The 27,547-nt window shown below is 40.4% G+C and overlaps 1 protein-coding gene across 4 annotated transcripts in view; it reads left to right on the plus strand.

Annotated features, from left to right (window-relative positions):
* Nucleotides 1-27,547, plus strand: part of WDR35 (WD repeat domain 35) — an 82,709-nt gene that overhangs the window by 19,002 nt on the left and 36,160 nt on the right. For 3 of the 4 annotated variants that reach the window (XM_074947546.1, XM_074947544.1, XM_074947547.1), the window contains 7 exons: nucleotides 645-810; nucleotides 1,703-1,848; nucleotides 4,459-4,584; nucleotides 14,253-14,438; nucleotides 15,921-15,953; nucleotides 18,049-18,109; nucleotides 26,394-26,538. In XM_074947546.1, the coding sequence (XP_074803647.1) occupies nucleotides 645-810; nucleotides 1,703-1,848; nucleotides 4,459-4,584; nucleotides 14,253-14,438; nucleotides 15,921-15,953; nucleotides 18,049-18,109; nucleotides 26,394-26,538 (863 nt within the window). The remainder of the gene's footprint in view (nucleotides 1-644; nucleotides 811-1,702; nucleotides 1,849-4,458; nucleotides 4,585-14,252; nucleotides 14,439-15,920; nucleotides 15,954-18,048; nucleotides 18,110-26,393; nucleotides 26,539-27,547) is intronic. The other variant, XM_074947545.1, reaches the window with a different exon arrangement.

The raw sequence follows: 27,547 nt of genomic DNA on the forward strand, positions 1-27,547 counted from the left end.
GTCATAGTGGATTACAAATATATAAAAATCTTAGCTTTTTCCAGTTCTCTCTTGAATTACTTTGTAAGTACATTTCTATTTTATAAAACTTAACATCTGCAAACTTTAAACAAATGGGGGGCCTTTTGTAGAGCTGGTTGGAAAACTTTCTGTTGAAAAATGCTGATTCATCTAAACCAAAGCTTTCATCAGGAAAGGGTCAGGGTGGGTTTTGACAAATTTCCAATGTAGAAGTAAATTTGGGGGGAAGATGTTTTTTAAATTGTAAAAATGTCCCCATTGACCTTTTCAAAATGAAAAGTTCCTTTATTTGGTTCAAAATGACTTTGTTTGAAGTTTAAGTTATAGTGAAAAATTAGTAATAATTTTAAAAGATTGCAATCTAAATTAAACATTTTAAAATTATCAAAGTATCAGTTGACCGAACCAATTCTTTTTTTCAGATTTTCAAGATTTTGAGTTTTGTACTGAATCAGAATGGGGAAATCTTCTTGAAATCTTGAAAATTTTCCTGGGATATGAGAACCATTTCCACCCAGCTCTAGTAATTTGTAAGATGTTGGTATAAATATACATTGCATTTATGGCCAGCTTAGTCAAATATGTGATAGATCTGTTAAATGATTAAACTATTCCGTCTCTAGATGAAAATGAAACTGAATTGTTTGGTGAACATAACTGGAGCATTCAGTATTGCCGGAATACATTGGTACCCTGGTACAGAAGGCTATACTGAGCCAGATTGCCCTTGCCTTGCTATCTGTTTTGACAATGGAAGATGCCAGATAATGAGACATGAGAATGACCAAAGTAAGTACAATTTGCTTTTTAGCCGAGCAAAGTGAGGTCTTATTCTCAACTTGAAGAAATTTCTCTGTTTGTCTCTAATGCCATAGCTTTTGAATGCTGCATCTCATCAATTCCAAAATTCCAGGGAATGTTCAAGGCATCAACAGCCAGAACCATACTGATTTTTGGTGAAAATTGTAAGGGGGAAATGGGGAACACATGGAGACCCTGGCATCTGCTTGGCTGACCCAGCAACTTCAACCACCTCTGTGATTGTCTAGAGATCAAAAAAAACAGTTGACAGCCCCAGACAGAAAAGAAATGGTAGGGGGAATGGGAGGCTCCCACAGAACTCCTGGCATAGTGAGAAAATAGGAGACCTTGCTACGGGGGGCACACAGACCTCTGGCCATGGTAAGGAAGGGAGTATTGGGGGAACAAAGAGGCACACAGTGCCCTTGCCATGGGGGGAAATGGAGACCATGATATGCAGTGAGGAGAACATGCAGGGACACAGCACAACTGGCATGTGATGGGATGGGGGAACATATGCCAGGGTGTCTGCAATGAGGGGGCACACAGTAATGGAGTTGCACACAGAGCTCCTGGCACAAGGATAGGGGTGGTAGGGAGTCCCTAAAATAGAGGAGACTGGGAAGGTGCCACACAAGGAGCTTGTGGGGGGGAATGGACAAATGCAAGGAGTAGCTTGGTGTATGCAATGCGCTTGACCTACAGAAGTAACAGTGTGTGACCCTTTAGTAATAACATCTAGAATAACTTAAAATTAGGTGTGCCTAAAACTTGAACTGATGGCCTTTTTGCTCAGGTGTGGGATACTGAACACTGAGCCATTTTTGTCCAAAATTTTTATTGACACTTCTTACACTTCTTTTTTATTTCTAAAAACTAGACCCTGTTTTGATTGACACTGGTATGAATGTAGTGAGTATCCAATGGAACCACTGTGGAAGTGTGTTGGCTGTGGCAGGCTTCCAAAAAGCAACCACTCAGGATAAAGATGTAAATCTTGTGCAATTCTACACTCCATTTGGTGAGGTAAAAATATTTAATATATTTAATATCCTACTTTAGATGTAAAATGCACACTGTTTAAAAAACCGCAACAACCAACCTTGGTATACATTTTGTTTGTATGGTAATTGCCCAAACTATGATCAGTGTGTCAGAAGTGCATTGTAGTTTGAATATATTAAAATTATATTGAAGTAAACTAAATATTATTTTTGTAGGGAATTAGTCTACTAATTGCATGGGTTTTGTGTACTTATAAAACAGTATTGATCATCATGATTCAAGAAGTGTGAATTTATTACTGCACAGCATTAGTATACTAGGCTGTAACTATATTTTTATGGGCCAAATTCAGTAAAACTCAGTACATGGTACCTGACATCAATGAAGCCCACGGGCCCAGAAACTTCTGGAAGCAGTAATAAATTGTATTTAACCCTCATATGTCTGTTGGGGACATAGTTTTGTCAAAGAGACAGATTTTTTAAAGGTATGTAGGTGCTTAACTGATACTTTTAGAAATCTGGCCCAAAAGTCTTTTATATAGCTAGAGCCTAAGGCCAGGCCACCCACCCAGTCTCCTCCTTCTAAGTGATGGTTTTTTTTACATTTTTTGTTGGTGATGCTGCTCTCTTAATAGGTTAGACATAGATATATTAGCCATTGTGATATTTGGGCATCAACAAAATTATGTAAAGTAGAGGTAATTTGCATATGAGGAAATTTCTAGTTCTTATAGGGAAGGAAGGCCAGACCAGTTCTGAAGATAGCTGTGATAAGTTTATAACAATGAGAGATATGTCTTCATTCTGTTCTGAAAGTGATAAGATCCAGTGTCATCCTGATTTCTGGAGGAGGATTGTTCCACAACTTAGAATATTTAGTGCCCAAATCTTTGGGACAGTTTAACTAGTCTGCCTGCTAGTCTCATTACGTGGGTGACTGAATCAAGCATTCCAGATTAATGCAGAAATATTCTTAAGTAACATTTTAATTTTGAGGTCTGTGGAAAATTTTGTTGGACTAATTCAAACACTCATAGATAATGGCTCAAGTTTTCAGGAAATGTCTTCTCTTTTTGTGAGTGTAATTTATGTCCGCCATATATTTTGGATTTAGATAGCTAAGTACTTGTATTATACCCTCCGTCGGACACTTAGTCATATAAATAGTAAAATTTGCACCTTCTGTTAATTTGGGCACAGAGTTATGCCCTCGAAAAGTAAGCCAGGCTGAGGCATGAAAATCAGGCTCAGAAGCATTGGCAATCTGTTCAACATAGATTCATAGATATTTAGGTCAGAAGGAGCCATTATGATCATCTAGTCTGACCTCCTGCACAACGCAGGCCACAGAATTTCACCCACCACTCCTGCAAAAAACCTCACACCTATATCTGTGCTATTGAAGTCCTCAAATTGTAGTTTAAAGACTTCAAAGGAGCAGAGAATCCTCCAGCAAGTGACCCGTGCCCCATGCTACAGAGGAAGGTGAAAAACCTCCAGGGCCTCTTCCAATCTGCCCTGGAGGAAAATTCCTTCCCGACCCCAAATATGGCGATCAGCTAAATCCTGAGCATATGGGCAAGATAAACAGAAGCCATAACATGAAATCAAAGCATACTAAAGCCTTGATTATTCAAAAACTTACCAACAGGAGTAGACGTACAGATATGAGTAACTTTATATACAGAATAGAGCTACTTGGGTGTAATTTTTTTTACCTGCATACGTATCTGCAGGACTAGGGCCATAGTCAATCTGTAGAAACATATGGATATCAGACGTGGCATCTTGTGAATGTCAAGAGGTTTACTGGTTATAACTTCAAACAGTGTTTCAAAATGGGAATTAATTTACCATCTGTTATAAATTGTATGATTTATTTCTATGTAACAATTAAAAGACATAACTGGACATTTAACTTTCTTTTTTTCACCCTCTGGCTTTTATGATGGGATAGGGGTAAGGGAAGGGAAAGAGTTAACAAGGTTGGAAAGGATTTATTATTGATGTTAGTATAATTGTGTGTGTGTATGTTAGAATTTTTTTACAAAATTGATTGTACGTATACCCATGATGGGGATATTATAAAAATCAAGACAAATGACTAAATTTGTCATCTTTTTTCCTAGCAATTGTGCTTGGAAGTAACATCTCAATCTGCTGCTGTGATAAACAGGATTACAATGTCAGGATAAACCAAATTCTTGAGAAATGTCAAATGTCAGTACTGAATTATTAATGGGAAGTTATTTATTTAAAAAGTGGCTCAAGTAACATATACTTGTGGACTGAAAGAAGACACGTGTGCTTTCATTCTTGTTTTAATATTTAGTTTTGTGAGTTTGAGTTATGAGTTAGTCATATATTGCCAATTTTGTGGGTTTCTCTCTCTGACAAAAATAACAGTGCAGTGAAGGCAAAATAATACTTTATGGTAATGCAAATTAAATTTATTTCTGGTTTTGATCTGTTTAAAAGTACAAAAGCCAAATTCTGTGATCACTGTAACTCTAGAGTATTGCTGGTGTAACTGAGAGTGGGATTTAGCCTCAGATGTCTAACCATTTGTCTCTAATGATGTGGTAGTGCTGGTAACTCTGTGGTATATTTTAAATATTCTCTTTTTTAGCATTTGCGTACATTGAAAGTTCCTGGCAAGCAGATGTCAGCATTGTCCTGGGAGGGAGGTGGACTGAAGATTGGGTTAGCTGTTGATTCTTTTATATATTTTGCAAACATTCGGCCAGATTACAAGGTAGGTAGTAATGTAGCACTTGATTTACTGGAAAATCTTAAAACATGGTTATTATCAGAAAATATACCTGAAAAAATGGTAACTTGTTATTGCATATATCCACTCCCTTTGTGTATGTATTCACCACACAGGTTTCTCACCAAACATACCTTTTATTACAGTCATTAATGCACAGCTAGTAGAGGAAGCTATTTTCTGTTCTGTCTTATATGTCATCAACAAAATAACTAAGTTTTGATTATCTGATTTTGTGCTAAGTGAAAAGAATGCAGCTTAATTTTTGCATGCCAGATTAAGCTTGGAGTTCTGACAGTCTAAAAATGTTTTGATTTCTAAACTGACCAAATATAATAAGGAAGGTATTAATGGGAAATAAATACACACCATGGCAGTGTCATTTCCACAGGCACTCTTTTTCTAATCATTACTGCGCTTTAAGACACTTCGACAAATCTGTTTCTAAACGAGTTTGTTAAATTTTTCATGACTACTTAGATGAGAATGTGCTAATGTTTGTGATTAGCGCTTCTGTCAGGGCTAGCAGGGGAGCAGGAAACTTCCTTTTTTGGAGGCAGGGGTGGGGGAGGGAAAGAATTTATCCATCAGTTTCTGAACAATCCATGTTTTTATTTTAAAAATGTAACCCACCCTTAGCATATTTGACTTTATTTACACTGAACAATTTCATCACCAGTAAAGCACCACTAGTTGTAGCAAGGGTGGAAGTTACAGTTGAGACAGGGCTCAGGTGTGTCTATTGTGGTTTAGTTAAACTTTACCTGATGGGGCTAGCTTTCATTGATAGTTACCCTAGCCTTGTCTGCCCTTCTATTTCCACCACTGCTACCACTGGTGAAGCAGCACTGGTGGTAAATTATGGATCTGAATTTATTCCTCTGTAGGCGCATCATATGACTGCAAAGTTAACCCCTCCGGCTCCCTAACCCCACCCCCTGGGCCGGCCTAGCGCCCCCTGCGGCTGGCTTAGTGCCCCCGGCATGACATGCACACAGAGCCATCCTTAGGGTACAGCGATTCAGGGCAGCCACCGCGGGGCCCTCCAAAGTGCGGGGCCCGGGGCCGCCACCCTGATTTGCCATACCCTAGGGATGTCTCTGGCTATGTCGCTCAGGGGTGTGGATTCTTTACATCCTTGAGTAATGTAGTTGTACCAATATAAGTCTGTAGTGAAGACCTAACCTAAAGTTTGTAACCAGTCACCAGGATAGTTGATTGAAAACATGGTTTGTATCTGCCCATCGCAAAGGCCCTACTTAATTCGCGATATTGCAGAAATTGCAGATCCCACAATATTAGACTTTCACCGCAATTTTGTTAGCCAGGCGGCTGACCGTGGGAGACCCTGGCTGGGTCCCATCACATAGTTAAACTCCATCAGTAATCATTGCAGCTAAGAGTATTTCACCCTTATCAAAAACTGTGGCCGGAACCCAGTAATCAGTTCTGTACTTTTTTTTTTTAAACAGCTCAGACAGGGCTCTCCAACCATGTTTGTGTAACCAGTTTGGTTGGTTCTCCTTCTTACTAAGTCTCTGTGGTAGAGCATCCCAGAGAGTAATTAAAACAGCATCATCAGCATGTGATCTATGTCTGTCAAGCTGTCTAGAGCGTCTCACAGCGGGGAGTGCCAACCTCAGGGTAGACTGTTAAGAAACAGGGCACAAACCCCAAACTAGTTGCGTGTAGATTTAACCAACCAAGTACTACAACAGCCTTCATGTAGAATCACAGTCTCCTTGGGTATTCTGCTCTATCTTGTTACCTTGGGAGGCTTGCCTTTATTATATAGATGGTCCCTTACACCAAAACAATATTCAGGTTACAACAATATTCAGGTTACTCCCAGTCCCAAAGGACTAGTCACTTACTCCAGGTCAATTGTACCTCAGATCACACACCAAAGACAACGCTTGTTGCCAATTCTATAATAAACTAACTAAAGATTTATTAACTAAGAAAAAGAAATGAGTTATTTACAAGGTTAAAGCAGGTAAACTTACAACACAAATGAGTTATAGTTTTAGATTTCAAAAAGGTAACAGAAACTACTGTAATATGCGAGCTCTATATGTCCTTTAGGGCTAATCTAAGCAGATTGGGGATCCCTTTCTTATGCTTAGAAATTTTGCCCTGTACAAATTCCACTTCTGTTTCCTTCTGGTCAGGAATTTTTATTCGTATCCTCCAGTGTTCAAACTGATAGAAAAAATGTCGGTGCCAGTCTGCTCTTCAAGGATGTTGGGGGGGTCGGGGCGGGAGGGGCAGTCAACAAAGTCTTTGTCCTTTGATGTCTTTCAATGGCTCATTTGGTTTCAGTGGGTCTTTTTGTGTGCAGGACCAGCACTTTACACTAATTAATGCTTCTTTCTTGTTTGGTGAGTTGCACAGTTACAGCGGTTTACAATGCAAACACTCAATATAACTTTATACCATGGGCTACAGATGTTATAAGTGAGATCAGTACATGCAACATCCTACAAGCATTTCATCAAGTTTAAACAATAAATACATTATTATCAACTTAACATGTATTTTAACCAGGCTAACAGACAGGTGAGCCAGACTGGTTTCCAGTTACGCGTTTGTCAGTGTTCCGTGAGGCCTAGGGGCCTTGGCATGAGCTGGTACCTAGTCTGCCAACATCACAGTGGCTGTTTCCTTTGGCTTCCTGTCCTGTGCTGGAGACATGATGAGAGAGCTGCCTAGATTTTCCCAGAATGCACTTATACAAATACCATTGGGCAGTGAGTGTAAATGTCGTTTTGATGGCAGAAATACTGCTATACGAACAGAAACTGAACTGTCCTATTTGTAACTGGTCACAAAATTACATTTAAAAGTAGTAGTGTGAAAAGGGCCTTAGCTTTATTCCTGTATGTGCTATATAGCTTAAACCTATACATCTGGGAGACTTGAAAGAACCCACTCTCACTGAAGTCTGTGTAGACTTCTAGCACATTAGAATAGTATAAGTTTTATTGTAAGTGACTGTTGGTTCATTTGTAAAGATTTGCTTCAACCATTTCACCTTCTGGGGAAAATCTGACATTATGAATAACTTTATTCGGTACAATTATATTACATTTGTTTTCCTGTGTAAAGTTAAAAAATCATATTATAAAACCGGTAGTACACTTATTAAAAGGCAAGTAGACTGACATTTATGTTTAGGTACAGTTAAACAGTACTTATAAAATCTTTACACTATGTTGTTATATATGACTTTTTAAGATGACAAACACAGCAGTACAAAGTGGGCTCCTGGTTAAGAATTTAGCAAGGCATTGCTTGCCTGTTCTATCTGATGTTATCTCATATAGCAAATGTATGCTGTCAGCATGCTGAAAAAACTGTGATCCAAACAAAGAATATTCCTTGCTGTTCAATTTTAAAGATAACATAATAGTGGAGAGGGATGATTGAAGTAATGAATTGAAAAGATTGCTTGTTTATGTTAACCATTCAAGTTTTTGTTAACTAGCATTTAAATAGACTGTAAAATAAAGCTGAAAGGATGAAAGAGCATAACATGAAACTTTCAGACGAACATATTGCAACTATAATTAAAGACAGTGTTTCACTCTGTTGTAAAAAGCCACTGGAGAATGATTTGTGTCTGCTCGGAAAAGACTCCAGATAGTTCATTGTAAATTTGCTGGAAGAAGCTCTGGAAATTCTAACCTGCCTCAGAGGAAGTGCTGCCTGGTGTGTTCTGTGGGAAATTTGTAACAACTGGAACACATGCCTATGGCTTTTTATATGTATTTGTTTTTCTTAGAACTACCATTGGTATGTATGAAACACTGAAAAAATATTTTCGGGTTGCATCCCAGGATGTACGTATTTCCAGACCTGGGTTAGAGATGTCAGATGAAGGAAAAAGGGATTTTTTTAAATCTGAGGTCTAAGACCTCTGTGTGTAAGCTGCATTTCTTTCCCTTGCAAAACTGAGTCTTTGTGGGAACAGTTGTCCTTGCATAAAGATATAGATTCTTAGCTGCTCATTTGGATTTAATTACTCTTTCAGAATTATTTTCTACTTTATTAATCCAGCAAACATATGGAGTCTATTGACAATATATTTAGTGGCAATGTTAAAGATTGCTAGTTCAAAGCTACATTTCTTCCTTTAATACGTAGCACATTTTATTACTTCTTTTCATTACTTTTGGTGTGCCCTTCTGATTATATCAGTACCTTCCTAATGGGAAGTAGCTATTCACACTGGCCGCTGAACAACCATCAGATGGTAGTGATTGAAAGTCATTACTGACTTGGGCCATATTTGAACCCATGACCTAGAGTTGAAAGGCTTAGTATCCCATTATCAGTCTACTAAAGCATCCAGTCCCCAATATCTTTCCTTTTAAGTACTATTAACAACAATAACAAGTGGCCACAAGGCTGAGAATTGTATGACACGCAGTTAATATTCCTTGCCACTAGTAAAAGTAATGAATGTGGGAGGTCTTGTATCTACTATTATTTAGCATAAATTGAATGGAAGTTTCTCTAAGAATGGCTAGATTTAATTATTTCTTTTAGTGTTAAAACCTTGAATTATTGCTACAGTTTCAGAGTTTTTGATGCTGTTTAGAATGATATGTCAGTTATTTGGATAGTAGTGATTACCTAATCTGGAGATTGTATCTACCAAATATCAGATTGATATTTGCATAATTTTCCTTTAAAAAATTTCTGGAATATTTTACTCAGATGCGTTGTGCACTGTCAGTCATTGGTAATCTCACCATTGTTATCAGTAGAAGTAGCAGTATTTACAATTTTGGTGGTTCCTGGACTTTCACAATTTACCCCTTAACTCACTGAGACCATTGCTATATATGGTGACACACAGTAAAATAATTTTGCATAGACTTGAAAATTTACAATACTATTTATGTAACAATTCAAGTTCCCTTGATGGTATTATTTAATTATATGACAGTTGCTGTTTGAAATCTAGTGTGAAGAGGATCCTTAGAATTCCTGGCATAGAATGCACTAACCAGCCAAGTGCACTTTCCAAACAGTTGTTATTTCTTAGCACATAATGAAAAAAATATTTAACAAAGGAAGAAAAAACACCAGCGAAGTTGTTTTCTCAGATGGGCCCTACATCTTCAATTCCTATAGGTCCTGCCTCTATCAAAACTTCCTCAGGCTGAACTCCTTTTTTTCCTTATATCAGAGAGAGGTTTCCCATTATGCCTCACTCTTTCCCTTCTCTGGTGGGGTATATCTATCTTTTCGCTTCAGATAATCTCTAAGAAATGATGAAAACAAATTGAAAGTATGTGGCCATTTAGCTAAGATAAAATCATTGGTTGATCCTAAGTTGCAATGGTTGGCCTTTTCATTGCTGGCCTTGCCTTTTTGTCTTCTCTCTGATTCCATATTCCCAGACGTCTACTGATTCTTTATTTTTGGGAAGGATGAAGAAGTTAGTCTTCTTATTTTTGTAAGAAATTATGTGGTTATTGTGGGGAGAGTTATTTTTAATGCTTTAATAATCACTTGGTTATTTTGGCCTGTCCCAGTCTTGTAAGATTGCAGGGTTTGGGATATTTGTTTGATTTATTATGTTTCCTATGTGTTTGGGAAGCAAATCTAAAGGAAAAAAGATTTCAGGAGAGTTGGCAGTTTTTAAAAGAGGCATTATTAAGGCACAAGAGCAAACTATCCCAGTGCGTAGGAAAAATAGGAAGTATGGTAAGAGACCACCCTGTTTTAACTAGGAGATCTTCAATGACCTGAAAATGAAGAGTCATACAAAAAGTGGAAATTAAGTCAGATTACAAAGATTGAATATAAAAAAAGCAACACAACTATATAGGGACAAAATTAGAAAGGCTAAAGCACAAAATTACATTAAACTAGCTAGGGACATAAAGAGTAACAAGAAAACATTTTACAACTACATTAGAAACAAGAGGAAGACCAAGGACCAGGCAGGCCCATTACTCAAATTTGGGGGGAAAGACAATAACAGAAAATGTTTTAAATGCCTTTTTTTTGTTTCAGTTTTCACCAAAAAGGTTAGCAGTGATGGGACAACATAGTGAACATTAGTGTAAATGGGGTATAATCGGAGGCTAAAAAAAAAAACAAGTTAAGAATTACGTAGGCTTGGTCTGCATTAGGAAATTAGGTCGATATAACTACATTGCTCAGGGGTGTGAAAAATCCACACACCTGAGCAACACAGTTAAACTGACCTAACCCCCAGTGTAGACATTGCTATGTCCACAGAAGAATTTTCCTGTCTACCTAGCTACCACCTCTCAGGGAGGTGGAGTGCCTATGCCGACGGGAGAATCTCTCCTGTTGGTTTAGGTAGCATCTTCACTGAAGCACTGCAGTGGCATAGCTGCAGCCATGCAGCTGCACTATAGTAGCGTTTTAAGTGTAGACAAGCCCTTAGAAAAGTTAGATGTTTTCAAGTTCAGGAACTGGCTGAAGAAATGAGAACTTGTGGGAGATGGGAGAGATCCCAGAGGACCGGACAAGGGCAAATACAACACCTAGCTATAAAATGCAGAATAAGGACAATTTGTGATTAAGGCTTGGTCTACACTACAGAGTTAGGTCCATGTAAGGCAGTTTGTCGACCTTACTATGTCTGTGTCTACACTACTGCCTTGCTCCTGCTGATGTAACTACAGCAACATAATAATTCCACCTCCACATGAGGCATAGGGCTTATGTCGGTGTAAGTCAGGGTGACACAGTGACTTTGTAGACACTGTGTTCTTTACATTGGCTGTTGGCTGTCATTCTTATCAATTTTCTGGCTCTGCCTGAGCTGTGAAATTGACAAGAAAGCCGGCTCCTGGCTCCCCAGCTGGGCTGCTGCTAGGTCTCTGCTCCAAGCCACACTGCCACCCAGGGTCCCTTCAGGGTCCTGGCTCCCCACTCGGAGCACAGCAGCCAACTGGACTCAGGGTGCAGATCTACCTGCTGGAGGCGAGAAGCCCCGGGCAACTGCTTCCCCGCTCCTGGCTGGGAATATGGAGCACCCCTCTTCAGTCAGTGGAAGCGCTCCTGTTGAGGACGCACACCACCGACAAAAGGAAGGTAGTGTGGACATCAGCTACTGCAGTAATTTCTGCAGTGGCTGTAAGTTGATCTAATATAGGTCGATTTAAGATTGTACCGTAGACATGACCTTATAGACTAGTCATCTTAACTTCGGTACCCAGGAAGATAATGGAGCAAATAATTAAGCAATCAGTTTGTAAGCACCTAGAAGATAAGGTCATAAGTAACACTGACCGTGGATTTGTCAAGAATAAATCATATCAAACCAACCTAATAGCCTTCTTTGACAGGTTAACAAGCATTGTGGATAGGGGGAAAGCATAGCTGTGGTATATCTCGATTTTAGTAAGGCTTTTGATACTGTGTCTCATGACCTTCTCATAAGCAAACTAGGGAAATATAGCCTAGACTTATCTACTATAAGGTGGGTGCACTGCTGGTTGGCAAACCATTCCCAGAGAGTAATTATCAGTGGCTCATAGTCAAGCTGAAAGGGATCTGGCTTGGGTCTGGATGGTTCTATTCAATATTTTCATAAATGATTTGGATAATGCAGAGAGAGTACATTTATACAGTTTTGGACTATACCAAGCTGGGAGGGATTGCAAGTGTTCTGGAGGACATGATTAGAGTTCAAAATGATCTTGACAAACCGTAGAAATGGTCTGAAATAAGTGGGATGAAATTCAATAAGGACAAATGCAAAGTACTACACCTAGGAAGGAATAATCAATTGCACAAATATAAAATGGGAAATGATTCCTTAGGAGTGAACACTGCAAAAAAGGATCTGGGGGTTATAGTTGATCACAAATTAAATATGAGTCAACAGTGTAATACTGCTGCAAAAAAACAAAAGAACATATATTAGCAGGATATATTAGCAGGAGTTTTGTAAGTAAGACATGAGAAGTAATTCTTCCACTCAACTCAGGACTGATAAGTAAGGCTGCAAGTTTGTCACGGAGGTCATGGAAGGTCATGGATTCCATGACTTTCCATGACCTCCGTAAGTTTTGCAGTGGCCGGTGCTCCTGGCTCGGGCAGCTCGGGCAGCCCCTGTGCCAGGCATGCCGACTACTGCTAAAGCAGTCTCAGGCCAATGTGCCCCCACTTACCCCCGCCAGTAGCAGAGTTTGAGTGTGAGAGGGGCATGGGGTTGGGGCACCGGATGGGATGAGGTGGGCTCTGGCGGTGCTTACCTGGGGGGCTCCCCGGAAGCGGTGAAATCCTTCTTGCTCAGCTGCTAGGTGGAGGCATGGCCAGGCAGCTCTGCATGCTGCTTCCGCCCAGAGCGCTGGCTTCACAGCTCCCATTGGCTGAGAACTGTGGCCAATGGGAGCTGCAGGGGCAGTCCCTGCAGGCGGAGGCAGAGCACAGAGCTACCTGGCCATGCCTCCACCCAGCAGCTGAGCGAGGGAGATGTCGTCGCTTCTGGGGAGCCCCCCAGGTGCAGAGCCAGGGAGGGAGCCAGCACCAGCAGGGGTCCCAGGCAGTGTGCCACCCCCCGAAAGCAGCCAGGCCACCCTCTCCCAGCACCCACTCCCCCAAGTTTTATTCACTAGTATTTTTAGTAAAAGTCATGGACAGGTCATGGGCTGTGAATTTTTGTTTACAGCCCGTGACTGTCCGTGACTTTTACTAAAAATACCCATGACTAAAACATAGCCTTACTGGTAAGGCCTCAACTGGAGTACTGTGTTCAGTTTTGCGTACCAGACTTCAGGAAAGATGTGGATACGTTAGAGAAAGTCCAGAGGAGAGCAACAACAATGATTAAAGGTCTAGAAAACATGACCTACGAGGAAAGATTGAAAAAACTGGGTTTGTTTAATCTGGAGACGAGAAGACTGAGGGGGGACATAAATCTTCAAGTACGTAAAATGTTGTTATAAAAAGGAGGAAGATAAATTGTTCTCCTTATCCACTGAGGACAGGACAAAAAGTAATGGGCTTAAATTGCAGAAAGAGAGATTTAGGTTAGACATTACGAAAAAGCTTCCTAATAAGGGTAGTTAAGCACTGGAACAAAGTGCTAGGAAAATTGTAGAATCTCTGTCATTGAAGGTTTTTAAGAACATGTGTCAGTAATGGTACAGATAATTCTTAGTCCTGCCTCAGTGCAGGGCACTGGGCTAAATGGTCTGTTGAGGTCCCTTCCAGTCCAACATTTCTATGATTTCTAAGATTCCAAGTCCAATTCCCAGAAGGGAAGTGTTCACATCACAAAAATAAACACAGCAATTGGTACTTGTAACAAACTCAAAAGAGAATAGATTGTGGAAAATGAACTCTTCTGTCATCCCTGGGGGACTACTCCAGTTCAGGGTTGAGATGGGTTGGTGTGGCAGTGTGGGAAAGCTAATTCCTACCCATTTTGTTAATTAACAGAAGGCTTCGGTCTCCTGGATTGTCAATCCAGCAATTTAGAACAGCAATAAATTTACAATTTTTGATACAGCATTTCACTTGAGAGGAAGGGGGAAATATTGATAGAATGTTGGTAGTGTATATGTACCACACTTTTTCTACAGTAACAATGTACTACTTGTCACTCAATTTGCATAATTTCTGGTCAAAATTAACAATGTTGTTTTTCTTGTCAGTGGGGTTACTGCTCCAACACAGTGGTTTATGCATATACCCGACCGGATCGTCCCGAATACTGTGTGGTTTTTTGGGATACAAAAAACAATGAAAAGTATGTGAAATATGTCAAGAGTCTGATTTCCATAACCACTTGTGGAGACTTCTGCATTTTGGCAACTAAAGCCGATGAAAACCAACCTCAGGTAAAATCTTTTTTTTTTTTTTTTTTTTTTTAAATCTCACTTGAAACAATCTCAGATTTTAAATGGATGTTGTCAGGCACAAATGTGGCCAACCTTAAAATTACAGTCATGTGGTAGGAAAATGTACCTCAGTTTCTGAATCTGCACCATTCTATCACCTTCAGTTAAATCTCGCCACCATTTGGATGGGACCACACTTTAACGAGAGAAAAATTGCAGCAGCAGCTAACTAACAAACTCTATCCTCGCTGTTCTTACAAACAGCTAATGGGTGTGTAAGGAGAAGAGCAATGTTAACTTTTACTGCTTTAGAAATACCGAAAACAATTTTCAAAGAAATACAAAATCAGTATTTAGAAAAAAATCAAGACTTTAAAGATAGTTTTGGTCAATGGAAAGCAGAAAATGAAAAACTATTATAAACCCAGACCTGAAAAAAGAGTTCTGTGTAAGTTCAAAAGCTTGTCTCTCTCACCAAAAAAAGTTGGTCCAATAAAATGTTACCTCACCAACTTGTCTTTCTAGATATATCTGACAGCAATCCTTTCATAATAATAATAAAAAAGTCATTGATCTATTGAGTCAACCTTAAGCTGATAATCTACATGTTAGACATCTTTTGTTTTAAAATAAATGAAAACCCATTAATTTAGGCCTCTATTCAGCAAGGTATGAAAGCACGTGTACAGTCCCATTGAAGTTAATGGGGCTACTCAGTTGCCTAAAGTTATGCATGGATTTAAGTACCTGCTGAATGTGAGCTGTAGCTCACGAAAGCTTATGCTCTAATAAATTTGTTAGTCTCTAAGGTGCCACAAGTACTCCTTTTCTTTTTACGGATACGGATACGGCTGCTACTCTGAAACCATGCTGAATTGGGGCACTTAATGTGAGATTTTCTATTGTGTTCAATGGGCTTTGGATCAGACCTTTACAGGGGGCATACTAAAATGTCCAAGATATGTCCCTATCAATTATAAAAACAATAAAAGAATTTGAGCTAATATAATTAAAATAATAGGAGGGGAAAGATGGAATAAAACGTACATTTCCAAATGTAGTGTCCAACTTCAAGTTCAAAAACTGGTTTACACTGGAAAATTAAAGAATATAAAGAGAGAAAATGAGAGTGAGGTGGGGATGTAGGGGCCATTTCTTCTTTTAACTTTTTAAAACAGAATTATAACAATAAATCATGCTTGTATTGTTTGTTCTTTCTATCATGGTATGATCTTTCATATCTATATAAAAGGTCTGTAGACATTGCTAAAGGTTAGACCATGAACTGGTCCTATTATCTATACGTTTACATTTCACATTCCACTTTCTTTTTAGCACCTAGATACTACGACGATAGATGCTGTAAAAATGTGTAGGATAAATGTACATTTTACTACCAGATTTACATTATTTAATGGTTACTGCATTCATTTCTGAATTAATTCAGTTATTTTCTATATCATATTTATGTTGCTTACAAAGGAGGAGCATGAGACGGTGTCAGTTGGTGCAACGGTAAAAGAATCATTTTAGTGCTAATTCAACTGATTGTATAGTAATAGTGTGCTGTGGTGTGTGCTGAAAATATGGTGCTATGATAATGGCCAGAAACATCCAACTAAATTTAAGTGCAATTAACTGAGAGATTTTCCTGCATCTTTTAAAATCTGCAGCTCTACTGGTGTGGGTGAAGACATTTGATCTTCTTTCTTGGAAATAAATAAGCAAAACCCTTTTATTTTTAACTGTTCAGGATTACAAATGTCTCTTATCTTTCAGTTTCTTCTCCACTTCTCTTATTACTGGTAGGTCTGTATCTCCAATGCTGCCTTTACTCTTGTCCCATCAGCCTTCTTTTGATCTCATAGCATAGAATCTTAGAAGTGCAGCAACAAGGACATGGTGGAGAAACTGAGAGTAGATAAAATTTGGGGATAATTTGCCAAAAAAAAAAAAAAAAAGGGATTAAAATCAATTATAAATAACAGGTGTGGAGTCTCAATTTTTGATAGTGAAGTAAAGGAATATCATTGTATATAATCTGCAATCTAAAATTCTGGCTTAAACTAACAAAGAACAATTATGAGAAAACCAGAGAAAAATAAATCATAAGTTATTAGCTTCTGCTCTCCACTTACTGAGAGAATGAGGAGAGTGGATCACCTGCTGAAAAGATCTTTTCTTTTTCGATGCTCAGATGTTTTATCTTTTTCTGAGCAACAGACTTTTCGTACACCACATGCATTTTAAGTGCTATATATTTTTGCCTTCTTATGTGCAAGCTATCTGTGCAGCAGTTTAAAGGGGCAGGTGATACAGTTTTTTCCATAGCCTCTGCAGTCACATGACTCAGTCAGCAAAATGAAAGAACTGTGGAGAGCTAATTCTTTTCCATATCTTGGAGAGCAAGTATACCAGCTCCTTGATGATCTCGGGCATAGAAATCCTGCTTTTGAACCTGTAGCTCCTGCAGCACATGTTGCTGTCAGTTTTCATGTGTCTCATTTAATAGGCCATCACTTTCCTATTCAGTCATGGTAAAACTATTTGATGTAAATGTTTCCATTCCAGGGTTTGAAAAATAAACATCCCAATGGCAAATAGGTAGCATTCTCTGGATAATGGGGTCCAAGCTGCCATTTTGTTTACGAGTCACATCTTCCTCAGTCTCTTGGCAGACCGATCCAGATGATCTATTAATGTTCATAGCTTTTCCAAGCAGCAGCAGCAGAGTAAAAGCGGCAAGAATCTAGTCAGTTTTTCTGTAGCTGCTTAGAATCCTGTGGTATTGGGAAGTCAGGTGGGTAAGGCCAAAGCAAGAATTCTGCCTTCTTGCAGCTACAGAGATGTCAGATTGCAAATTTGTCATATACCTGTTAACCTGATGCTGATACCCTCAGTGACTCCATCTTTTGTATTTCTACACTGCAAAGGAAGACGTGCGGCTGGCCCATGCTAGCTGAGTGCAGCTGCCCAGGGCACAGGTTGGGGGGCTGTTTCATTTCAGTGTAGACTTCCAGGCTCGGACTGCAGTCCAAGCTCTGGGACCCTCCCACCACGCAGCGTCCTAGAGCCCAGGCTCCAGTCCAAACCCAGAAGTCTACATTGCAATGAAACAGCCCCACAGCCTGAGCTCCACAAGCCTGAGGTGTCTAGTCTTAGTGTAAACATAGCTTGAGAAATGTCTGACAGGACAGGACCCTTATAAGGAATCACAGCACAGTACACCTTCTCAGACACTGGAATGGGAGACTGGCCTTGTCACCAGCATATTACCCCTTGCTGGTGGAGACTCTTGTTCTTTCATGCCATCTTTTGACTAGTAGATGCAATCCTTTGATAGTATGTGGTTAATCATTATTTCAAGCCCCGTTTCATAGTTTGAGTCTCATATAGAGGTAGGAGGTAAGAGTAGCATTATTCTCATTTTTGCACTGCATTATGTTTGATGGCTTTGGTACTTTAGCTCTCCATGCTGAACAGGATTGTGATCCTGTGAGATGTACAGGTTATGAGCAGCATTTCACAAAAGGAATACCTTGTACAGTATGTTAACTTTCCGAACTAAACAAACATAGTAGCACTGATATTTGCTCTTATTTCCATACAGTACGTGCTGGTTCTTTGCAATTCTATTGGTACACCCCTCGATCCAAAATATATTGACATTGGTAAGCAAATACTAACAATGTTGTTCTGTTGCTTTTCCCACTTCTTATACCAAATATCTTATAATGGTCATTTAAACTACTGTTTAAACTGTAAAACTGTTCAATAGGACAACAATGTCTTGTTTTTACAAATCCTTCAATTTAGCCAGGATGGGTAAGGAATGGTGTCCCTAGCCTCTGTTTGTCAGAGGGTGGAGATGGATGGCAGGAGAGAGATCACTTGATCATAACCTGTTAGGTTCACTCCCTCTGGGGCACCTGGCATTGGCCACTGTCAGCAGACAGGATACTGGGCTGGATGGACCTTTGGTCTGACCCAGTATGGCCATTTTTGTGTTCTTCTGTTCTGTGTCGTATCTACTATGATTCTATTATATCAGCCACTGTGCCTTCCTCTTAGATTTTAACCAATTTATTTGAGCATGAGCTTTCGTGAGCTACAGCTCACTAGCTCACGAAAGCTCATGCTCAAATAAATTGGTTAGTCTCTAAGGTGCCACAAGTACTCCTTTTCTTTTTGCGAATACAGACTAACACGGCTGTTACTCTGAAACCTGTCTTAGATTTTAAATATAATGGGAGAGTAATCAATAGAAATTCAAGGTCACTATGGAGTTAACTGTGATATGTATTAAGAGCTGGGTATTAAACCACTATTTGTTATTAATAAAGTAGTTGTAAATACTTCATTTCTATAAACACACTTCTGTTGCTCATAAAAAAGGCTGAACCTACCCTGACTTTGCTGATTAATGCAACCTATTAACAATGGGATCTTTTTTTAACTGGTACCATTTCTGTGTTTTTCAGTAGACATTTTTAATGACTTAAACTTTTTCCGTTACAGCTACAGTAATGCTTCTATCATTAACAAATGCACATTTCTAAAGCGTGAATCCTTGCTCAGATCTGTTAAAATAGTTTGACTCCCACTTTCACTAAAACATGTTGCAGCTTCCCAAATAACCTTTACTTTTAAAAACAACTTCTCTCATTACTTTAATGTCAACTACATCTGCAGGGTCATCTAAGGATAATATATGTGCCTCTTTGTAACATTAAATATTTAAACATAATTAAACATTAGAAAGCCAGGTTCATCTGACAGATGTGAACTTTCCCTGCTGGTTAGTTGGTTGAGTTGCATTAAAAAAATATTCCAAAGGGTTGGCAAATGCTATTAATCCTGCAGTCTTTACTTAGGCAAAACTCCGAGTGAAGCCAGTGAGGTGTTTTGCCTCAGTAAGGACTGTCAGTTGCACTCTAACAATCAGAGGGAAGCTTTGGGACAGATAAAAGAGAAAAATAAACTGACAAACTTCACAGTTTTTCAGTTAGTAAGGCCCTGTTGTCCAATTCAGCATTCAATCGTTGTTACTGAAATGTGGCAGTGACATTCTAAATCCCTGTTTTCAGTTGTTCGTATCTTGAGGAACTTTCATTTTTCAGGAGATGTTTTCCCATTCTTGCTCTTTGCCCCAAAATGATTGTTCAAAAAAAGTTTGAGCAAAAATATTCAGTAATTTTTGAATATGAGAGTACAAAATATATCTCTGTATTAAAAATATATATATTGTAACTGTTTAGCAGCTCTGCAGCCACAGTGGCTGGAAGTTGAAATTTGGCAGTAGTAAAGTAAAGGCAAAGTGCCTTATTTATTCACGAGAACATTGGTTGTAATTTCACCATGTTATGAAGTTTTTAAAATAGCTTACTGAGCATGTGTGGCACTTTACTTTTTATGAGCTCATTAAGTGCAGAGTTAAAGAAGGATTTGCTCTTTAAGCGCACATAGCTAATTTGGTTAGATAGTGAAAGCATATTGAAACAGATTGCCCTAAAACTGGGAGGGGTTAATGAGTTTGAGTTGCTCATAGTAAGGCTATGTTTTAGTCACAGGTATTTTTAGTAAAAATCAATACAAATTCACGGCCCATAACCTGTCCATGACTTTCACTATATACCCCTAACTAAAACTTGGGCGGGGGGGGCTGTGGGTGCTCTGGCCCGGGACTCCGGCTGGTGCTGTGGGAGCAGGCAGCGGCACATGGCCTGGGACCCCCACTGGTGCTGGGGGCGGGCCGGGCAGCGGCACGTGGTCCAGGACTCCTGCTGGTGCTGGGGGTGGGGCCGGGCCATGACACTCGGCCTGGGACCCCCCACTGGTGCTGAGGGTTGGCGGAGCTGGCAGGGGCTCCCTACCCAGCTCCATGTGTCCCTGGCTCCTAGGTGGCGGAGGGGCGAGGGGGCTCCATGCACTGCTTCTGCCACAAGCACCGGCTGTGCAGCTCCCGTTGGCCGGGAACTGCAGACATTGGGAGCTGCCCCTGCAGGGCCTGTGGGCGCGGGCAGCACGCGGAGCCCCCTGGCTCCTCCTCCGTCTAGGAGCTGCAGCCTGGGAGCTGGGGAGCCCCCACATCCCGAGGTAAGCGCCTCCCTACACCTCCCAGCCTCCTGCCCTTAGCCCTGAGCCCCCTCCCAATTACCCAAACTGCTTCTGCTAGCCCAAGGGCTGCCTGGGTCAGGCAGCCTGGGCCAGCACCAGCTGCTGCAGAAGTCACGGAGGTCACGGAATTTGTGACCTCCGTGATGGACTTGCAGCCTTACTCATAAGATTCTCAGGAGAGTAGGGGTCTTTCCTGTGCACCTCTTGAGACTCTGGTGTCAGATTCCCAGTCTGCTTGTTGTATTTTTGGAAACCGCATCTTCAGATTCTGCAGAATCTAGGCTTAATTTTTAAACAAAAACTTAACTTCTAGCCCTCCTGGTTGTGAAAAGAACTTTGTGATTGTAAATCAGTGCATTGTTGTCTTCAGAGAGTCTGAAACAATGACGTTAAGAATCATGAACATTGCCCCCATTAATCTTATTTGAGGTATTAATTCCAAAACTAAATATTTAATAGCTGACTATTTTGTTAGATGAAATAGGGGTAGGAGTGGTAGTTAAGTCCATAGGAGGAACACAAAGACAGGGAAGGAGGAGGAATAGAGAGAAAAGAAGATGGGAAAGGAAGAAAAGCAAGGTCCAGAAATAGTTGTGGTCCTAAAGGCAAGCTTATTTTCTCACTTAATGCTGCTGAACATAACTTAACATGTAATACTGATACCTAAAAGTTCAGTTACTACATAAAGGTCCTATTCTACCATTTTGTGAACTTCACATTGATGGCACTAAGAGATTAGCTGTGGATTGAGAACGTATTCCTAAATTTATGCCCAAGTCCATAGATCATAATTAAAATGAAATTCATCCCTCTTTAAAGGGTGTTTGACTCCCAAGTAAATGAAGTAGAATATTCTGATATTGTCATAGAATCATAGAATATCAGGGTTGGAAGGGACCTCAGGAGGTCATCTTGTCCAACCCCCTGCTCAAAGCAGGACCAATCCCCAACTAAATCATCCCAGCCAGGGCTTTGTCAAGCCTGACCTTAAAAACTTCTAAGGAAGGAGATTCCACCGCCTCCCTAGGTAATGCATTCCAGTGTTTCACCACCCTCCTAGTGAACAAGTTTTTCCTAATATCCAACCTAAACCTCCCCCACTGCAACTTGAGATCATTACTCCTTGTTCTGTCATCTGCTGCCACTGAGAACAGTCTAGATCCATCCTCTTTGGAACCCCCTTTCAGGTAGTTGAAAGCAGCTATCAAATCCCCCCTCATTCTTCCCTTCCGCAGACTAAACAATCCCAGTTCCCTCAGCCTCTCCTCATAAGTCATGTGTTCCAGTCCCCTAATCATTTTTGTTGCCCTCCGCTGGACTCTTTCCAATTTTTCCACATCCTTCTTGTAGTGTGGGGCCCAAAACTGGACACAGTACTCCAGATGAGGCCTCACCAATGTCGAATAGAGGGGACCGATCACGTCCCTTGATCTGCTGGCAATGCCCCTACTTATACAGCCCAGAAAGCCATTGGCCTTCTTGGCAACAAGGGCACACTGTTGACTCATATCCAGCTTCTCGTCCACTGTAACCCCTAGGTCCTTTTCTGCAGAACTGCTGCCTAACCATTCGGTCCCTAGTCTGTAGCGGTGCATGGGATTCTTCCGTCCTAAGTGCAGAACTCTGCACTTGTCCTTGTTGAACCTCATCAGATTTCTTTTGGTCCAATCCTCTAATTTGTCTAGGTCCCTCTGTATCCTATCCCTGCCCTCCAGCGTATCTACCTCTCCTCCCAGTTTAGTGTCATCTGCAAACTTGCTGAAGGTGCAATCCACACCATCCTCCAGATCATTTATGAAGATATTGAACAAAACCGGCCCCAGGACCGACCCTTGGGGCACTCCACTTGATACCGGCTGCCAATTAGACATGGAGCCATTGATCACTACTCGTTGAGCCCGACAGTCTAGCCAACTTTCTATCCACCTTATCGTCCATTCATCCAGCCCATACTTCTTTAACTTGCTGGCAAGAATACTGTGGGAGACCGTGTCAAAAGCTTTGCTAAAGTCAAGGAACAACATGTCCACTGCTTTCCCTCATCCACAGAGCCAGTTATCTCATCATAGAAGGCAATTAGATTAGTCAGGCATGACTTGCCCTTGGTGAATCCATGCTGACTGTTCCTGATCACTTTCCTCTCCTCTAAGTGCTTCAGAATGGATTCCTAGAGGACCTGCTCCATGATTTTTCCAGGGACTGAGGTGAGGCTGACTGGCCTGTAGTTCCCAGGATCCTCTTTCTTCCCTTTTTTAAAGATGGGCACTACATTAGCCTTTTTCCAGTCGTCCGGGACTTCCCCCGTTTGCCATGAGTTTTCAAAGATAATGGCCAATGGCTCTGCAATCACATCCGCCAACTCCAACATCCGTCCAGCCAATTAGTTCCTGATTATGTAATTTTGATGCACTATTCACAGTTATTGCAAGCAGCAGTGCTTCAGAATCCACGAGAGTGAATCCCCCTTTTGTGTTTTTCATCTTTTCTGTCTTTTTTTTTAAAAGGGCTAAGAAATTCCATACCACATACCTACACTGATGGACATGGAGGTTATGCAGTTAAGCACTTGAGTCGCAAGGAGCCAAAGTTAAATTTGCATGTATATCTTCATCTCTTCCTGCAACCTTTCAGTTTGCATTTTCTGACTTTTGAGTGCCTATCCATGCAACTGTAACCTTCTGTTTAATATAGAAGTTGTTTTGTATGGACTCTCTGTTTCAATTTAAGTCACAGTTTAAAATCCAGATAGACAAAAGCTGAAGATTGGGTTTCAGTGTTTCTGTCTTCAGTCTGTCTTTTACAGACCTCTTTACAATTGCACATAAGAAAGGAAAAACAAAATCCCATTCTTAAATTCTCAGTCATTAAAAAAAGAAGGAACTCCACTGAACTGAGTATACTGCCATGGGTCCAGTCAGGCCTGAATTATAAAAGAAAGTTCAAGTAATTTGGAAAAGGCTTCTTTGCATTCCCTGTGTAACAGATCTGCGAAACTTGCTATTTATACCGTGACCAACCTTCAAAAATTGTGTGATTTCTCTATTTAAGTAGACCCCTCATCATCACTGGCATCAGTGTTAACACCCATTGAGATGAGTGGCGTAGCTCCAGTATCTCAAAGATATTATTTCAGGCTTTGTGCAAACTCGGGCAAGCATTGCTGCAACAGTTCACATTTTCAAGGGTTTGACTCCGAAGAACACGATGGCATAGGAGACGTGCCCGTGTGCCACGTGGCAATATCCTGGCCCAGTTCAATCCCTGCCCATTTCAATCTCAGTGATATTCAATACTGCACTGAACAACTGCCTTTTCGTTTGTTTGTTTTTTATATAGCATGTTTCACATAAACTGTATCCCAGATTTTTTCACAGAGCTAAGTAATACAATTAGGGAGTTAGTGGCAGAAGAAGAAATTATTTGTTGTTGAAGAAGGGTAGGTAAGAGAAGACTGTGTTTTTACTTGTGTTTTGAAATGAGAGGAAGAGTTGATGAGGTGGAGGAATAACAGAAGGCTGCTTTAAGATTGCACAATGTTTGGAAGAGAAGGTCCTCATGTGAATAGTGATGAGATGAGCAGGTGAAGGTGCAGTGATTAAGATGCTGAGGGAGAGAAGAGAGAGAGACTGGAGGAAGTTCATGGAGGGCAATTTTGAGCCAGGTCCTGAAATTAATGGGGCAACAAATGCAGTTATCTGAATTTGTGGGATGATGTGTATGACACTATTTAGTGTGTTGTTCTAAATTTAAAACTTCTGATTTGCAATGAAAGATACTTTTACTTCCTCAGAAGTCAGAAAAATTTGGTCACTATTTTATTTGTAAAGGATGAAAGCATTCAGATCGTTGTGAGATTTATAGCTGTGCACTAATTAGAAGAATAGAATTAACTCAATCCCCTGTGATTAGAGCTCAGTGAATAGTATGAGGGAATCTGGTGAAGCTGGATCTTCAGATGTAGGTAGAGAAATAGACATGTAAATGAATACATAAAATATAAACAGTTACATAAAATATATTTAAACAGTATATTTTAAAAATATTGTTCAGATACCCGTAAGTATTAGCAGCTGGCTTCCTCAGCCTACATTTACACTTCTACAATACTGTACAGCCAGGAGCTACCTTGTCTAATCCCCCTCAGACTCAGAAAGGTGAAAACTCATTCAGCCATTCTTTACCCATCTGTCTGCTTTAATATTGTTTCTGCTTGTGAAAGGCTTGTAGCTCCCTCCAGAGTTATGCACGAGTGTTATGCAGTAGAAGAATTTGGAATAATGTAATGCCAAAGAATCAGATTTTGAGTTCTCACTATGTTACCTGTGTGAATGAACCTTTCGTTTCTAGCCTGAGATGTGGAATTTCTTGAATTTGATTTCTCATTTGGCTTGGCTGTGGGGATCTCTCCTATATCCTCTGCAGTGAAGACCGATACAAAGAATTCATTTGTCTTCTTCGCAGTGATCTTATCTTCCATGAGTTTTCCTTTTGGCACTCAATTGTCCTGTGGCCCCTCTGACTGGCTGGCTGGCTTCCTGTTTATGATTTACTTAAAAACAATTTTGCTGTTAATTGTTGTGTATTTAGCTAGATGCTGTTCAAATTCTTTCTTGGCCTGCCTTATTATATTTTTACACTTGATTTGTCAGTGTTTATGCTCCTTTCTATTTTCCTCACTAGGACTTGACTTCCAATTTTTAAAGGATGCCTTCTTGCCTCTAACCACCTCTTTTACTCTGCTGCTTATCCAGGGTGGCTTTTTTGGTCTTCTTACTGTCTGTTTGTTTTTAATTTGGGGCATACATTTAGTTTTAGCCTCTGTTATGGTATTTTTAAATAGTCTCCATGCAGTTTGCAGCATTTCACCCTTGTGGCTGTTCCTTTTAATTTCCATTTAAAGTCCTGTTGGTTGTAAATTTTAAAGTAAGGCAAGATGTATGTTTTCCTCAGGTCAAATCATAAAGTCCACATTAATGAAGGAGGATTTCAGGATTTGGCCCTTTCATAATTAATTAAGACAAGACTGTCATACATACAGCACTTTCAAGTTTATGTGTTTTGCTCAAAATTCTAATTGTTTTCACCTAGTTGCAGTCAAGGAATCCTGCATAGTGCTTTATCTTCTTTGGGCAATGCTATTTGCCACTTCAAATGTTTTCTTGACTTATATATATAAAAATAGGTAGGGTTGAATATATAATACAAATAGTTAATCCTAAATCAAGACGAGAATATTGATTTTATTGCATACACATCATTAGAGCTTTGCTTGATGTCCCTAGAATCTCCTTACTGATCTGTAGCTTGATAGTTCATCCATTCAGTTAGTCGAACCACATTAAACTCCTCCGTGGACACTCTTCTTCAGAATTAAAGTGACTGTAATACAATTTAATACATTTCCAAAGTGAATTAAACTAAACTAAACTGAATTAAAGACACACAATAAGTGTGTCCTCACAGAGGTTTAATGAGGTTTACCTAATCCACTTCAAAAATTCATTTGGATTAGCTTTCCTGAGTGTCCCTAAGTGCAAGATTTTGTGTGTTAAACTGTGTGTGCACAGGTATTAAGAAGTGGTAGGGGAGATTCAGTTGATTTAAGCTAACTTGATTGAGCTCACATGATTGAAAAACACACTTCTTTTGCCTGTGTATATACAGCTACAGTGAAGTAACTCAGTAAGGAATGAAATATATTCTTTAGCTATTTTTTCCATAGGACTAGAGATGCAATTCTGTCCACTTGAGCAAAATTTCACTTGTTTCCATTTGATGAATTTGGTCCATGTTTTAATTTGCCATTCTAATTGTATTACTGTTTGGGTTGTATTACAGGACCATTATTTGTTACAATGACCAAAACCCATGTGATAGCAGCTTCAAAAGAAGCATTTTATATCTGGCAATACCGTGTTGCCAAGAAGCTCACAGCAATGGAAATTAATCAGGTAGCACGGACTAGAAAAGAAGGCAGAGAGAGGTTTGTCTCAGTTTTTGTATTTTTTTTTTTTTTTGCTTTAGCACAACATGATTGTTAAGAGAGCCTTCCTGGAAATATCAACTCCTCTCCTCTCATCATTTTTATGACTTCGGTTTGCTGACTCATAAACCTATCTAAGTAAATGAATAAGAATAGTTTTTAAACAAATGCATAGTCATTATCCAGAACTACTTTTGGTTAGGGCATTTTCACAGTCTCCTCCTGCCTCTGTGACCTCCTGTTCAATGTCTTCTTTGGTGGCTCCTTTGTCCTCTCCCACTCTGAGTGCTGTCTTTGGCTTCTTTTCTTCTTTATACACACTATGCCTAGGCAAGCTTATCCACTCCCATGACTGTTTCCCTGTTGATGACATCCACAGCTACCTCTCTACCCCTGACCCAGAGGCAATGCATGGGGCAGGGTCATGTGACCCCCCCCCCCCAATTTTCTGCCAACAGCTAAATGTTCTGAGGGGACCCATCCAGAGGGGCCACTGCAGACTCTGCTCCACAGAGCAGTGAGAGTGGGCAAGACCTCGGGATGCCCAGCAGCGAGGAAGCAGCGGCTCCCCCTGGCAGCGGCACTCACCATGGATCTGTGCAGCATGGGGAGGGAGGAAGCAGTGGGGTGACTGGATGTGGGCTGAGTCTTTCTCCCGTCCCCCAGCCCTGCTACATGGGGCTGCTTCTCCTTCCCTGCTGCTGGAGTCCCAGCGTTTCCTGCTGCCTGCTTTGCAGACCACCACGCCTCGGGCGTGTTTCCAAGGCAGAGGTTGCTCTCCCACTCCTATAGCAGGGGTTCTGCCCAGTGGGAAACTGCTCCCCTCTCACTGTAGCGGGGCTTGCCCTACCTTTCATTAACAACAGCCTGGTGCCCCTGGCCCAAGCTGCTTGGCATTGCTGTTTGCCCCACCCCCCGAATGTTCCTCTGTGTCCCCTCCAGGTGTGCACGCCCCACACTTTGAAAATCTCTGTTCTAGATCCAGAGGTGACGCATGAGGCGGTTACAT

This window comes from Natator depressus, chromosome 3 (assembly GCF_965152275.1).
Source record: "Natator depressus isolate rNatDep1 chromosome 3, rNatDep2.hap1, whole genome shotgun sequence".
Lineage (NCBI taxonomy): Eukaryota > Metazoa > Chordata > Testudines > Cheloniidae > Natator > Natator depressus.